This window comes from Manis pentadactyla, chromosome 9, assembly GCF_030020395.1.
Source record: "Manis pentadactyla isolate mManPen7 chromosome 9, mManPen7.hap1, whole genome shotgun sequence".
In the NCBI taxonomy this organism is placed as follows: Eukaryota; Metazoa; Chordata; class Mammalia; order Pholidota; family Manidae; genus Manis; species Manis pentadactyla.
Window position 1 is genome coordinate 51,833,072 of NC_080027.1, and position 16,926 is coordinate 51,849,997.

Here is a 16,926-nt window from a genome sequence, read left to right on the forward strand (position 1 = left end):
ATAGTCATGGTGACAATTTCTATTCACATTTATGAAATATGCTTAATATTATTACTATAGTTATAGTGGTGAACATCATTATCAGCTCTTGACTGTACAATGACTTTGACTATATGGCTTCTTAAAAATAGTTAAAAATATAGAAATGTTTAACAAAGGATCTTGAAATACTTTAAAAAAGAAAAGAAATCCCTTAAGTATCACCATGAGCATTTTAAATATACTTTTTATTTTGGAGAAATTATAGATTTGCAAAAAAGTTGTTAAGATACAACAGAGAATCCACAGGTTCCCTTCCCAACTTCCTCCATGGTCAACATCTTACGTTACCGTCATCCATTTATCAAAACTAAGCAACTGACATGGAAGCATTATTAGTGACGAAACTACAGAGTTTATTTGGACTTTACCAGTTTTACCATTGATGTTCTTTTTCTGTTCCAGGATCCAACCCAGGGCACCACATTGCATTCAGTTGTCACGTCTCAACAGTCTCCTCTGGTCTGTGACAGTTTCTCAGGCTTTCATTGCTTTCCTTGAGCTTAACTGCCTTGAGTGATACTAGCCAGATATCCTGTAGGATGTCCCTCAATCTAGGTTTCTCCGATTTATTTTTCATGTTTTTATTGGAGTTATACTGTGAACATTTTTAAATGAAGGAAAAGAGAAAAACAATCCAAAAAAATCTTTATGGAAAGGCAACAAATCTCTGACCTACTCAGGTGGGGAGAATTGACAGAGCATATGTTGCAGGAGGAAGGTAGAGGAGGCTTGAAAGCTAAACGTTGTGTTTAGGTCAAGTTAAATTTGTGATGTTTTGAGTCATCAGAAGGGTAGATGGATGTATGAGTTTGGAGCCCATTGGAGAGGTCAGGGCTAGAGATATAAAATCCATATATAAAATAAATAAGCCCATATGCATGTAATATCAGTAATTTAACTTACTAGGAAGTCTATTTGTTCATTTATTTATTAATCAATTCATACATTTATCACTACTTCCCAAATATTTATTGCATACCTACCACCTATCAGACTCTAGTACAGTCATGCCAGTAACCTCTAAAGAGAAGAGTATGCAATCGAAGAAGGTGGATTCATGAGAAAACAGTATTAGAACTTTTAAAGAATATTTATTTTTATCTAAAAACAGAAGAAAAAAATTAAGTCTAACAAATACTTAGTAAATTGATACTGGCATCCCACTATTAATGAATGGAAAGTGTGAGTTATGCAATGTGGAGAACAATCCAGGGATTTCTTTATTTTCTTTCCTTTTAATATATTGTGATTTATTCCAGTTTATGTGTGCTGGGTTAAGTAGATTTACCAATTAGATTATTATTTTATTAAAATAACTCTCACTAAAATCAAAGTAGTTAAAAAAGATTTTTGGAAAGAAAATATAACTTGGAAATAGTAATACAAGGAAAAACAGAAGAAGTGATGGTAGAGATGACACATCTACTTCCAGCATGAGTGCTACATAAGCCATCTTGTTAAGCAGTGGGCAGATCAGAGATTTGGAAATATTTCCATGATGTGATTTTGGTGTAAAAATGACTTATGTGCGCTACTCAAGGCTGGGACTAAGGTGAGGCAAGAGAGGCATTCCCCTTGGGCACAAAATTTAAGAGGGCACCCAAAACTTAGTTTTTGCAACACTTAAAAAAGTCGAAAGTCATTTTTAAAAAGTCCAAATTAATGCAAAAATCTATGATGAACAAGATGTTAAAATTTTAAAGACAAGATTCGTACCACAAAAAACATCTTATACATGTACGCTAAAACTTGAAGACATAATTTTCCAACCTATTAAAAAATCTTTCAAGCAATGTAGTCCAAAGAGTTTTGAATCCATTTGTTAAAAATACAAAAATGCAACATCTTCTGGCTGACATCAGGGAAGAAAGCTACCAGTTGAATTTCAAATACTTCTCAGGTTTGGTAGATGGAAGTGATAAAAACGGATACTTGGCATTAGTAAGAGCAGCTATGGATACACTTCTTCAGTTAAGGTCTACATATCTTTTCTGAGTTTTTTTTTCTTTTTCAGCTTATGGCAGCCATTAAAACAAAGTACAGAAATAACCTGAATCAGACAATTTAATAACTGTTACATAAAGTATTTTAAAGATTTTTAAAACCACTGAAACCTAGTTAATCATATTGCTTTCATTAAATATTTTTAGTTAGAGTAACAAGGATTTTTATACCAATAATATAAAAAAAAACTCTTACAGTTACTTTACATATTTATTTCATCTATCTTATCCTTTTTACATTTTAAAACTGTTTATGTCTTACACAGCAGGACGTGTATATAACTTATGACATAAATATGTAGGTGTCTTTTGTGGAGGGTAGGGCGGGTAACTGAGAAAGCAATCGAAGTTTGGAGAGTGCAGGTACAGGTAATGCTGCAGGTGTTGGGAACAGGGTAGAATTGTTATCTCAGCATGCTGTGAAGTTACTGAACCCATGGGGTGTCTTCATCAAAGACACCCCACCGAATCTTTTAATAATGGAAGGTTTAGGAATGAGTGGGATTTGGAAAAACAATTATTGGAATATTTGTTCAGTATGCAGTAGAGCACAATGCTTACTGCCAGAGAAGAAATAAATCTAAAAACATTTTAATAAAGGATCATAGGTTCAAACTGCAGCCCTATCCTCTGAAGCTACCTCAGTAGGAGACTTGAACCTGCTGGAGAACAAGTTCCCTTAAACGGGGCAGGAGAGTGCCGCTCTAATGGATGGTGCGTGTGTGGAGAATTGGGACACCATTTCTTTGAGGAAAGGGCTGTTGCCCGCCCCTAGTAGGAGACGGGCCTGGAGGCCACCGCAAGCCGGGACACTCAGAGGGGTGGGGAGAGGGGACAACTGGCTGGGACCGCGTCTGAGGGCTGAGGCCGAGAGGAAGCCCGTGGAGCTCTCTTCCGGGAAGAGGCCAGCGGTATGTGAAAAGGGGACGAGGTTCGGGCGCTTTTCTAACGGCAAGGGACAACATCACAGGTGGTAGGATCAGGTAACGGGCTTTAGGCTGAGTCTCGCTGGTGGGCAGGAGTCCGAAGAGCCCAAGAAGCCATGGAGTACTCTGAGGCCTGGTCTTCTCCCTGCCGACAGAGGGCATCCCGAGATGGACGCTCCGGAATCCCTCTAACAAAAAGCATTTGCTCGGCTGCTCAACCAATTTTGTACATCCTGAGGCTGAATAAGAGCTGAGGTAATTAGACGTAACAGCTGCCTGGGAACCTGGAACACCCGGCTGGGAGTCCGACGCCCCGAATTCTCGCGAGAGCGGCCGCCGCCATTTTTCCATTGATTGCAGCGCGCTGGGGGAGGGGCCGACGGCGGCGGCGGCGGCGGAGCCGCGGGTCGGTTTCTGCGCGTTGGTGTCTCAGGCCCAGGGCGAGGCCTCCGCGGTTGCCGGAGAGCAGGTAGCGGAGAGGATGACTGCCGCTGCCATTCTCTCGTGAGGTAGAGAGCCACCACCATCCTCCTCCTCTCCCGCAGGGTGGAGAGGAGCTTCCAGAGCCTGAGCGATGGTGCCCGGCGAGGAGAACCAACTGGTCCCGAAAGAGGTGAGGGGCCAGCGGAGGCGGCTAGGCCCAAGGCCTGCGGCCGCTCAAGGCAACGCAGGCTCGCCCGGAGGCCGGCTGCGGGCCCAACTCGGGTGCCGGCTCGGCTGTGGGGAGGGAGGAGGTGTAGTGGTGTGGGCTGTGTGGTGGGTGCGGCGAGCAGCTGGGAGACCCGCCTGGGTCTAGGGGGCCGGGGAACGGAGACCTCCCCGCTCGGCTTAGTGGGGCTGGGCAAATAAAGGAGCGGACTGGAAGAATCAGGCCCTGCTTCGGGGGAGAAGGTGGCCTTTGTAAGTACTTATTTAACATGTCGAGCCTAGATAATTTCAAAGAAAAAATTCTCGAACAGTTGGTAATGGGCACCACAGGGTGACGGTGCTGCTTCTGGTTTTGACAGTAGCCGAGGGTAGCTTTCAGGGCTTGTGAAATCTACACCCAACTTGAGATCTGTCGGAGGACAGAGTTAACTGTTCGGACTTTCTCAAACTCCTCTTACTTGATAGCACTATTGGCCTGCTCAAGTGGGGCCTACCGAAGATCGTTGAAAAGTAGTAAATGTGACTTTCATGTAAAGGTAAGAGATACCTAAACATTGCCATATGGAGAGCTGAACTACTTTTTGGAGTTGGGTTGTGTTTGCCGTTTGGAGGACTTCTTAAATTCTTAAACCCAAGTGATATGACAAGCCTTCACTTCTTGGCTTCTCATGAATAGTAGTAGAAGATTAATGGTAGAATCCAGTACAGGCCAGTAAATTTCAATATATTAATAGTATCCCTGTTGGCTTTATAAATATCTTAAGCATATCCAAACGTGTATTTTTAACTGGTTGATCATGCTTTAGATTTTTATTTCTCATATACCTTAAATAGAGGCCAGAGTCTGGTTGAAATGAGCTGTGTAGAATCTTGATATTTATGAGTGATGTTTATTAAAAATTCTTAATTTTCTTCCTCTTTGTAGCAGTTTCTTGCTATTTCAGAAAGCTCTGACACTGCAAATGTGACATTGTTATGTATCTATGATAAAATATTTTTCCAATTTTATCAGGTAAAGTTTTGCAAGGACAGTTTTTAAAAAACTCAGTTATGGTGTCAGTATTTATTCATCAAGCATTATTAACTCTGTGCAAAGTAGATTACAGATGAATTAGAGTCTACTCCTAAAGGGAACACTAGTAATACTCACTGAGTTCCAATTAGGGTCTACGTACTTTACTAGGTAAGTAAGTAGATCTTATGCAAGGATGGAAGTGATAGTGCTATAAGAAAGATATAAACATGCATTTTCTTTTAGAGCTACATATTGCTGGTTTTCACGGTTATAAAAAACAGTTATACTTCCTTACTTTTTTGACCATTAGAGAAACATGCTATAGGTGGAACTCTGTTTAAGAAGCCTCAACATCAGATTTCTTTCCCTAATAATTTGATGTATAGAAAATATGATATAGATACACAGTTTCACAGGAACATATCTGTTGTGTAAAAACTGATAATGTAATACTGCTTTTACTTTTGGATTTTAAGATTCAGTGTTTCTCTCTCTTTTAAGACTAACTCTCTTACCTGAGGCTTCAAGCAATCTCAACTTTTTTTTCTTCTTCTACTTTTTCTGTAGATGCCTTTTTTCCCCCTCTTTCTGTTCCCTAGACTCATCTTTAGGATTTTCTTTTTCCCTGACTCTCTTCATAATTCCTGGAAGCATGACAGTACTCTCAAATCTGAAGACTCACTTGAAGTCATTGCCTTTTTTAGCTAGCCAACTAGTTCTTTTTTTAATCGCCGTATTCCTATTCTTTTTTTTTTCTTGCTTGCTTGCTTTTCCTGAATTTTTTGATGCATTGATACTTAAAGAAAAAAACCCCACCATTCTTTGATTTTAGTAATACTATACTTTTCTGTTCTTGTTTTCTACCTATTTGTCCTGTCTGCTCTCTCATTTAGTCAGTGCCTTTTTCTTCTTTGCTGTGATCTTAATTATCACTTTTTTTGGTCTTCGTCATCCTCTGCCTAGTCTTTTTAGAATCATACAGTGCTAAAGCTGAGAGAAAGTATAGTGGTCATCTAGTAACTTAAACCCCTTCACTTTACAGATAAGGAAATTAGAGCTAAATGATTGAAAGAGACTTGTTCAGGGTCGCATGAGTAAATGACAGAGCTAGGACTAGAACTCAATCCCCTGCCACTGTTCCTTGATTATACTCTTATTTTATAGACCCCTCCATGTAACATAGAGGCTCAATAAAGATTGTTTGTAGCTCTCTAAGTACATTTACTATGTGAAAATAATTGCAAAATTAAAACATTTTTTGCTTCTGTTATAACGGCTTATTGTCAACAATCCAGAGGATTTTTTTTTTTTTTTTTTAAGGACTTTTGTATAGGGAATCTCTAACCCCTACTAGATTTAGATCTTGGTTAGGTGTGTAGTACAAGAAGTTAGCAAACTGCAACCCATGGGCCAAATCCAGCCTTCAGTCTTGTCTTCATATGGCCTATGAGTTAAGAATGACTTTCACATTTTCAAATTGTTGACAAAAATAAAAAGAATAATAATATTGTGTGACACATGAAAATAAGTGAAATCCAGATTTTGGTATTCTTAAAATTTTATTGGGACATAGGAATATAGCCATACCCACTTATCTACTCTGCTCTGTGGTTACAGCAGAGTTCAGTAATTGCTACAGGTGGTGTATACAGGGTAGATGAAATTACTTAGCTTGTATTCAAGGCCTAGTGCAGTTGATTCTGGCCACAATCTACCTTTTCTGGTTGTCTCTTCTTCCATGAAACAAGTTTTTAATGCAGCCAAACAGGTTTCTCTCTAATTTGCTTTTTACTTCTATTTGTGCTATTTTCTTTTTCCTACTTTCCTGCACCAGTTCAGAACTTTGATACACATTTTTCTGTAAGTACCTCAAATCTTCTTTATTTTTAAAAGCCTTTTTTGACCATTTTAACTTTGGAATTTCTCCTCCTTAGAAGATCTTTATACATGAATCAAATTCATTTGACAATAAAGAGTGCTTTGTGACATCTGTTATAGTCTGAGACTGTAATGTAGTTCCTCAGCAGTGCTATGTATATTTTATATATTATAGGAATAGGCCAGTATCCTTCCTGGAGCAGATTTTAAATAATAATCATTGAGGTGGTCACAGGATTGTAAGGAAACTTAGAATTCTAACTGATTATCCCCTCCTTGGATGTTTTCCCCCACATCCTTGGCAAACTGTTTTTGCTTAAATACCTTCATGACTAATCTCTGATAGCACCGTTGTCTTAGAAGAGATCTTTTATTTTAAGTTTTTGAGTTGAGGGAAATCTAGATTTCTATAGCTGCCGTCTTTTGGTAGTTGCCTTTGGACAGTAGAGAAATGTTAATTCATTTTTCATAGGATAATGTTTTCTCATTGTTGAGGATGGGGGAGGGAAGCAGGAGGGCCATCCCTTTCTATTCTACAGTCTGAGCATTCTCAGTTCTTTTAACTTTTTCAGTTGCTGTCTTTTAGACATAATCCAGCATTTTTAGTACTCCTAAGTTGTACCTAGAGAAGAGCAAAGAGAGTATGTATGGTTCATTGTGGTTAACAACAAAGCTTTTCACATCCTTTTTTTCACTCTGCTATGTGTGTTTGAAATGTTGTATATTGATAATTGGCTTTCAGGTCTCTTGCTTTTCATATAATTCTAATTTTTATTTATTGTTCTGTTGTTTTTATTTAATTTCCTTACAAGGGGTTGTGACATTAGTATTTATTGAGTTCTACTGTGCATATTACTGTACTCTACCATAAGGGGAAAACTTAGAAGTATAAAGAATTCATTCTTCAAGTATCTTATAATTCATGATAAGGTACATATTTACTAATGCTTTTAAAATAATGCATTCACTGTAGTGCTTAAAGTAGTGTCCAAAGAGTATAAAAATGTAGAGAAGTGGAAAAATGAAAGAAAATGAGTAAGAGCATGTAATCATATTGCAGTGAATTTTTTCCTGCCTCTCTTTTCCATGCAATAAACACTATGCCTATCTCAACTAATGAGGATGATAGTAATAATCAACATTTATTGAGCTTTATGTCAGATACTGTTATATGTGCTATGTGTGTAGGAACTCATTTGAGCTTCACAATGATCTCACACTACATAAGGGCCATTGATATTGAGAGCTCTCAAAACATTAGCACAGCTTGCTTTTCATCTCTGTTGTCTGTTTTTTTTTTAAATAAAGTCCATCAGTATCTATTACATAACATGTCAAGTGAATATTCTTTTAATATTATTTCTCCTAATTAAATTACCTGAGGAAATGTGTTGCGGTGGTTATTCTTGTTTTTGGTGGTTCTTTCAAAATTAGCCTTTTTTCTTAAACTTGGGGTGCTGATTCTCCTTTACCAATAAGAGGCAAGTATGTCACAGTGTAGCACAGAGAAGACAAGTAGGGACTCTGTGGCATCTTACTGCACTGACGAGACAGTGACTGCAATAGGTTATTGGGGGGGACTCGATAATAAGGCTGAATGTAGTAACCACATTGTTTTTCTTGTGAAACCTTCATAAGATTGTGTATCAATGATAACTTAATAAAAAAAAGAGGCAAGTATGTCAAGTAACACTCATTAGTGGTTTACATAAATCAGAGTGTTTAATAAAAATCATTAGTTAAGTATTTCAGATATTATTGGAAATGCTCATTTAATAAAGTGAAAAGGCCTGAATGCAGATTGTATATGGTTCCACTTTGTCAAGGAAAAAGAACAATTTAAGTTTATATGCATTGAAAAATTAGAAGGAGCACTCTAAATTATTAACAATTGCTGTTTCTGGAGAGCTGGATTATTGGACTACATTTAGTTTTTTCTAACATATTTCAACAATGACCATGTATGTCACTAAAAATAGAAATTTAGATAATCTGTAGTTTTTGAGTTAGTTACTTATATAGTGTTATATTGCCATTTTTTATGCTCATGCATTTTATTTTCCCCCAGTCTTTCTGATCTGTGTATTAGCTACAGAGTAATCTGATTCACTTGTATGGCTTCAATCTTCTATTGAAATGTACACATTTATATTTCTAGCCCTTCCTCTCTTCTAGATTCAAATATTCACTTGCATGTTAGGTATCTCTACTTGGTTGTTACTCTAGGATCTGCAAATTAAATATGGGTAATAGTAAGCTCATTTCTCTTCTCTCCCTCTTCTCATATCATACTCTCCATGTAATTCTCTGTATTCTCTTGTTCAGTTAATGTCATTACCACTTATTTGCTTAAGTTAGGATATTTTTTAACTCCTTTTTCCTTTTCTTTACATGTAGTTAGTTTATCACTTAGGAAATACTTCTTATACCCTTACCTTTCACTCCATTGCTCTATTTTCTCATTCAGATATAGTCTTCTAAATGGTCTTTCTGCTTCTAGGCTCTTCTCTTACTTAGCCATCCTTCCCACAAGCTGCCAGAGTTACTTTAAAACAGATGAAATTATGACTTAACTGCTTTAAAGTTTATAGTTATTACCCTCTAATTGCAAATTGAGTAATAGGTACTATTTATAAGCACTGTGTGCCAGACACAATGCTAAATAATTTACATACATTATCTCATTTAATTCCTATAGCAGTCCTTTAAGGCAGCTATTATTTTTTATTATCTATTTTGTAGATGAAGAAAGTAAGGCTTAAGGAGGTTAAGTGCCTTGTTCAAAGTTGTATAGCTTTTTGATTTTAAGATAGTGTGGGCTTAACCAGCAAGAAAGTTCTTCATTATCTAGCCTCAATTAATTTTTTTAAATTTAATTTTTCTCTGAGTCATATGTCACATATTTTAAGTAGTTGAATAGCTCTGTAGGACTATTTACAAACATAGTAGTTCTGTGCTAATTCTCGTTGGGGTTTCCAGAGGAAACTACTTTCAACTCATTCTTTTGATGTCTATCTCTTTATCTTAAAATGGCATACTTAAATTTAAAGTGTTCCTTCTTGATGTTTCAGTTTAAGGGATTATCTACTGACTTTCCACAGTGGAAGATATGGATATGGTTTACCACTATCCCCAACCACACACAGACACACTGATCCCGCCCATTCCTCCTAATATTGGCATGCTGCAAGCTGTTTGAATACATCAGTATTCAAAGTTTATACTGATGTGACTATTATTATTGAGCCATGTAGTTTGTATGATTATTTCCCTTTCCTATACATCATTTTGTTTTCCCTGAGTTAATTTTTTTTTTTTAATTTGGTTTTGCTTAGTTTTTAGTCTATCATTAATTTAGCCAAGTAGTTCTCAAGCAGGGGCAACCCGTGGACATTTGGCCACGTTTGGTGGGTGGAGAGAGGGCAGGGAGTGTGCTACTGATACCTAGTAAGGGGGAGCCCTCCCTGCTGCCACTCATCCTACAGTGCACAGGACAGCCTCTCGCAACAAAGAATTATGTGGCCCAAAATGTCAATAGTGGCACTGTTAAGAAACCCTGATTTAGTAAAAATTCTTTCTGAAGTGTATAAATCTCCTCATATTATGTTCAGACCTACCCATTTTTTTGTTTGAATTTGATTGAATTGCAACTGTTTTAGATTTGCCTTTACTGTTATCTTCATGATTCCTCTCAGGTCTCTCTTTGTATTGGAGCTCCTGGTTTTGTATCTGATGTTTTTATCTTTCTTTGCTTGCTTTTCTTCCCATTTTGGAAGGGTATTTTCAATAGCTTTCTGGATGGGATGTAATTTTTTCAAGACCTCATTTAATTCTGAAAATGTTGTTTCTACCTTCTTGTATAGTTTGGGCAGAGAATTGTTGATCAGAAATAATTTTCTCTCAGAATTTTGAAAACATTGCTCCATTTTCCTCTTTTTTCAGCATTGCTGTTGAGACGTGAGATGCCTGGAAGATTTTTTTCCACTATTTTGACTTCTTTTTTCCTTTCTGGAAGTTTGGAGAATCTTTTTCCTTAGAGTTATGAAATTTTATGTTATATGTCATGGTGTAAGTCTGTTTTTATCCATTTCTGCTGGGTTTAGGATAGTCTCACTCAATCTGGAATTTATCTCATCAGTTCTGGAAATTTCCTTAAATAATTTCTTTGATTTCCTCTCCTTTGTTTTCTCTATTCCCTCTCTTGAATTCCTATGAGTTAGTTATTGGGTCTCCTGGGTTTCTCTAACTTTCTTGTCTGTTTTCATCTATTTTCCATTTCTTTTTCTTTACCTCCCTACTTTCTGGGAGATTTTTCTCAACTTTATCTTCCAATTCTTACATGAAGGTCTTTTTTCTGCTTCCATATTTATAATTTCTAAGCACTTAATTTCTGAAAACATTTTTAATGCTGTTTTTGTTTTATAGATGCAGTGTCTTCTTTTATCTTTCTTGAGAAATTATTGGTAGTTTCCTTCTCTGCATATTCGTTTTTCCAAATTTCCTTTTTCTGTTTGTTTACTTGGGGCTTTGTCTTTCATATTAGATGCTTTCCTTGGATGTGTGGTGATCCTTAGAAGGCAATGTTCATCTTTAAAAAGCTGAGTGGAAACTGCCAGTGGGTGACGATGGTTTTTCCCGTAGGGTGCCCCGTAGGGTGACATATCTGGGTAATTTCCTTGTAGACTCCCAGTAATACATCTTTTCTCTTCTGCTGAACTGATTTCCTAGAAAAGATTTCTGATCTTTTGCCTGGCAAGAGCAGTAGGAAACGGGGATGTGGGTTTCATCATTAAGCATGCAGATACACTTTCTTTTAATTTTCCAGTTTTCAGTGCAGCATCCTTCAGATTCATTTGAGTCTGGCATCTTCTAGTCCAGAGACACCCTGTTTTATGTTCTCAGTGTGTGTTTATTCTTTTGCTAGGAAGGGTCGGAGTAGAAACGGGGTTCTGGGATTCTAACCGTTCCTAAGCAGACTTCCGTCTGCTCTCCGGTTTGGACTCCACTCTGACTTCCAGTGTTTGAAACTGCCAATTCCTGAGCCTTTTAGATTATTTTTTCCTTAAAAAATATATTTTTTTAATGGAAGAGTTGCAAAAAGAATACAGAGTTCCTGTATACCCTTCACCAAGCTTCTTCTTATGTTAACATCTTATTTAACCGTAGAATACTTAAAAATAATAAATTAACCTTAGTATAGTACTGTTACCAACACTACAGAATTTATTCAGATTTTATTAGTTTTTCCACTAGTGGCCTTTTTATTCCAAGGTCCAAATTTAGGATCCCACATTGCATTTAGTTGTCATGTCTCCTTTGTTTCCTTTTATCTGTGACAATTCTCAGTTTTAACTTCTCTTTCATGACCTTGACACTTTTGAATAATACTGGTAAATTACTTTGTAGAGCTGTCTGTTTGGAGTGGATTGAGGTTATGCATGCAAGAGAAGGCTATCACAGGCATGATGTGTCCTCAGTGCAACATATGGAGGAGGTGGGAAAACATAATGGTGATATGTATTACTTGTGATGTTGATTTGATCACTTGGGTGAGGTGGTGTCTACTGGGTTTCTCCACTGTGAAGTTACTTTTTCCTCTTTAATGATTACTTAATAGTTGGAGACCATGCAGATACCTGTTCCTGCTTAAACATCAGCTCACTAATTTTAACATCCATCTATGGATCTGATCTTATTACTATTGCATTCTAATAGTGATTTTCTATTTCCCTCATTATTTCTACACTTACCAATTGGAATTCTTTTGTGAGGAAGGGCTGTTGTTCATATTTATTGGATAAATGAAAATGAATAATAGTTGTTAAATATGCTAGTCGTTACAGTTACAGTTCTGATTTATGACTTGTCAGCTAAATATCTTTATGTGTATAGGACAAATCCTAAATGATTGATTCGACATTTTTTTTAATATCATATATTGTTGATGTAAAAGTACTGATCTAATTGCTTTGAGAACTGGAACATGTAACAAAGTACAAATATTAAAAACAAATTTCTGGGCCTAATGAGATCCTGAGAAAAATCAGTTTAGTATGTATAGATGTTTGTTAAAATATCCAACTAGTTTACCAAATTATTGGTTTATGAAATTCAATGTGAAGTATTATTTTAAAACAGGATCCATATTAAGGATAGTTTGTTTCTGAGAGAACTCTATATGTTTGATAATTCTGATTTCCTGTAACTCTAGAGTAGAATTAATTGACATGGATGGAAGAGATTTATACTGGTTATGCTTTAGATTTGATGTAGTATAGCTAACTGCTATAAGACTTGCAAAATCTTTCAAATATTAACATAGCATGCTTGTATTAAATAAACATAGTAGCTTTCCAGTAGAGAAAAATTAAGGGCTGGTAAGTAACATGATTAAGAAAAAAGGTCTAGAATTTTAATCTTTCTGTATATAGTAAATCGATACCTTTGGTAAGATTACAGGTTTAACTTGAAGAAAACCATGAACCTCATTTATGACTAAAGTGAAATATTCTAGTATAAATAACCAAAGCATTGTAGTTTGACAGTAAACACCTTTCTTGTTTCAGATGATACTTCCTGTTTTTATTTAATCATAAATACTTAATGATTATACTTTAATTTTTCTTAGTGTAGATTTCCATAGCTCTGATGCAGTAGAATTCATTCATGCAGTTAAGCATTGAGTTAGGAGCTGCCAGGATCCAGAGATTCAAAGATGAATAAGGAACCTGACCCAGTTCTAGATGCTAGTCTGGTCTAATGGAAGAGACAGACAGGGTAAGGAGACAAATGTATAACATGGAAACAAAGTGGGAACATAGAAGAGGGAGCCACTAGCTTTATCTAGGGGATTGTGTGAGAACATAGTATTTGATCTAGTCAAAAAGGATGACTTGATTGCCAGGTAGAGAGGGAGGTAAAATAAGAGCTTTTAGTTAAAGGAATAGCATTTAAGGCACTAACGATTGTACCACATTTTAGAAAGAGCCTGGGGTTAAGTGAGAGAAGATAGTTCAGGCAGGTTATGTCTTAAAATTCTCAAGGCTTTGTATGCTTATAAGGAGTTGAGATTTTTATTGTATAGATATTAGGTGGCCAGAAATATTTTTCTTTTCCTCAGAAAAAAATTTATAGATTTGTTTATAATTGTTACAAAGCTTAATTGCTAAAAGTTGTTCCCTGATGTTTTTTATTTTCATGAATGCTTTATGTCCCTGCATTAATGTGAAAAGTTTACACTTAAATAAGAATGGGGAGGGAGGAACTTGTTAATATTCTCACTTTTCTTTTGCGATTATCTAATTAGGTACTTCTTTTGTTTAAGAATGAAATGTTTGCCATGATAATGCTTTTTTTTTTAATTTTTTTTATTTTGGTATCATTAATCTAAAATTACATGAAGGACATTATGTTTACTAGGCTCCCCCCTTCACCAAGTCCCTCACACATACCCCTTCACAGTCACTGTCCATCAGCATAGTAAGATGCTGTAAAATCACTACTTGTCTTCTCTGTGTGGCACAGCCCTCCCCGTGCCCCCCCACACTATACTTGCTATTCATAATACCCCCTCTCTTTTTCCCCACCCTTATCCCTCCCTTCCCACCCATCCTCCCCAGTCCCTTTCCCTTTGGTAACTATTAGTCCATTCTTGGGTTCTGTGATTCTGCTGCTGTTTTGTTCCTTCAGTTTTCCTTTGTTCTTATACTCCACATATGAGTGAAATCATTTGGTACTTGTCTTTCTCCGCCTGACTTATTTCACTGAGGATAATATTCCCTCTAGCTCCATCCATGTTGTTGCAAATGGTAGGATCTATTTTTTTCTTATAGCTGAGTACTATTCCATTGTGTATATGTACCACATCTTCTTTATCCATTCATCTACTGATGGACATTTAGGTTGCTTCCATATCTTGGCTATTGTAAATAGTGCAGCAATAAACATAGGGGTGCATCTGTCTTTTTCAAACTGGAGTGCTGCATTCTTAGGGTAAATTCCTAGAAGTGGAATTCCTGGGTCAAATGGTATTTCTATTTTGAGGAACCTACATACTGCTTTCCACAATGGTTGAACTAATTTACATTCCCACCAGCAGTGTAGGAGGGTTCCCCTTTCTCCACAACCTCGCCAACATTTGTTGTTTGTCTTTTGGATGTTGGCCATCCTAACTGGTGTGAAGTGATATCTCATTGTGGTTTTAATTTGCATTTCTCTGATGATTAGCTATGTGGAGCATCTTTGCATGTGCCTGTTGGCCATCTGAATTTCTTCTTTGGAGAAGTGTTTGTTCAGCTCCTCTGCCCATTTTTTAATTGGCTTATTTGCTTTTTGTTCGTTGAGGTGTGAGAGTTCTTTATATAATTTGGATGTCAACCCCGTATCAGATATGTCATCTATGAATGTATTCTCCCATACTGTAGGATGTCTTTTTGTTCTACTGGTGGTATCCTTTGCTGTACAGAGCTTTTTAGTTTGATATAGTCCCACTTGTTCATTTTTGCTTTTGTTTCCCTTGCCCAGGGAGATATGTTCATAAAGAAGTTGCTGATGTTTATGTCCAATAGATTTTTGCCTGTATTTTTTTCTAAGAGTTTTATGGTTTCATGACTTACATTCAGGTCTCTGATCCATTTCGAATTTACTTTTGTGTATGGGGTTAGACAGTGATCCAGTTTCGTTCTCTTACATGTAGCTGTCCAGTTTTGCCAACACCAACTGTTGAAGAGGCTGTCATTTCCCCATTGTATATCCATGGCTCCTTTATCTTATATCAGTTGACCATATATGCTTGAGTTTATATCTGAACTCTTTCTGTTCCACTGGTCTATGGGTCTGTTCTTGTGCCAGTACCAAATTGTCTTGATTACTGTGGCTTTGTAGTAGAACTTGAAGTCAGGGAGCATAATTCTGCCTGCTTTATTCTTCCTTCTCAGGATTGCTTTGGCTATTCGGGGTCTTTTGTCATTCCATATGAATTTTGGAACTATTTGCTCTAGTTCATTGAAGAATGCTGTAGGTATTTTGATAGGGATTGCATTGAATCTGTAGATTGCTTTAGGCAGGATGGCCATTTTGACGATATTAATTCTTCCTAGCCAAGAGCATGGGATGAATTTCCATTTATTAGTGTCCTCTTTAATTTCTCCTAAGAGTGTCCTGTAGTTTTCAGGGTATAGGTCTTTCACTTCCTTGGTTAGATTTATTCCTAGGTATTTTATTCTTTTTGATGCAATTGTGAATGGAATTGTTTTCCTGATTTCTCTTTCTGCTAGTTCATCGTTAATGTATAGGAATGCAACAGATTTCTGTGCATTAATTTTGTATCCCACAACTTTGCTGAATTCAGATATTAGATCTAGTAGTTTTGAGGTGGATTCTTTAGGGTTTTTTATGTACAATATCATGTCATCTGCAAACAGGGACAGTTTGACTTCTTTCTTGCCTATCTGGATGCCTTTATTTCTTTGTGTTGTCTGAGTGCCGTGGCTAGGACCTCCAGAACTGTGTTGAATAAAAGTGGGAAGAGTGGGCATCCTTGTCTCATTCCCGATCTTAAAGGAATAGCTTTCAGCTTCTCGCTGTTAAGTATAATGTTGGCTGTGGGTTTGTCATATATGGCCTTTATTATGTTGAGGTACTTGCCCTCTATACCCATTTTGTTGAGAGTTTATATCATGAATGGATATTGAGTTTTGTCAAATGCTTTTTCAGCATCTATGGAGATGATCATGTGGTTTTTGTGCTTCTTTTTGTTGATGTAGTGGATGATGTTGATGGATTTTTTTGAATGTTGTATTGTCCTTGCATCCCTGGGATGAATCCCACTTGATCATGATGGATGATCTTTTTGATGTATTTTTGAATTTGGTTTGCTAATATTTTGTTGAGTATTTTTGCATCTATGTTCATCGGGGATATTGGTCTGTAATTTTCTTTTTTTGTGGTGTCTTTGCCTGGTTTTGGTATTGCTTTGTTTTTTTTAACCATTCTAGTAAGTATGTGGTGATATCTCTCCCTGGTTTTAATTTGCATTTCTCTAATGACTGATGATGTAGAGCATCTTTTCATGTGCTTAAGGTTTTTTATTAAGTTTGATCTTAAAAAGCATACTTTATGTAAATATTATATGTTTAAAGTTTTGCTAGGTCCTGATAGGAGAGATAGAAGAGTACCTATTCTCAAGGAGTTTATGATTTCCACAGGGAGAACTGATGATGTGTTAGATGAAAGGGGCTATAATTTTGGTAGGCCCTTTGAGAAACGGGTTCACATAGTAGCTGGTCTGGTGGAAAGTTCAGTGGTTTGAGAATTAGGAAACTTAGTGTGACTTTGCCTTAGTCGCCTAAGCTTTCTGAGTCTTCCTTTTTGTCTTTTTTCAAATGAAGGACCAGATAAGGTTTAAAATTTGTCT

At 36.7% G+C, this 16,926-nt stretch overlaps 1 protein-coding gene across 3 annotated transcripts in view; it reads left to right on the forward strand.

The window, feature by feature from the left end:
- The first annotated feature begins 3,365 nt into the window (after positions 1-3,365).
- The window catches only part of USP47 (ubiquitin specific peptidase 47), a 139,164-nt gene continuing 125,603 nt past the window's right edge, over positions 3,366-16,926 (forward strand). For all 3 annotated transcript variants that reach the window (XM_036918024.2, XM_036918025.2, XM_036918027.2), the window contains exon 1: positions 3,366-3,584. In XM_036918024.2, the coding sequence (XP_036773919.1) occupies positions 3,546-3,584 (39 nt within the window). In that variant the 5' untranslated portion in view covers positions 3,366-3,545. The remainder of the gene's footprint in view (positions 3,585-16,926) is intronic.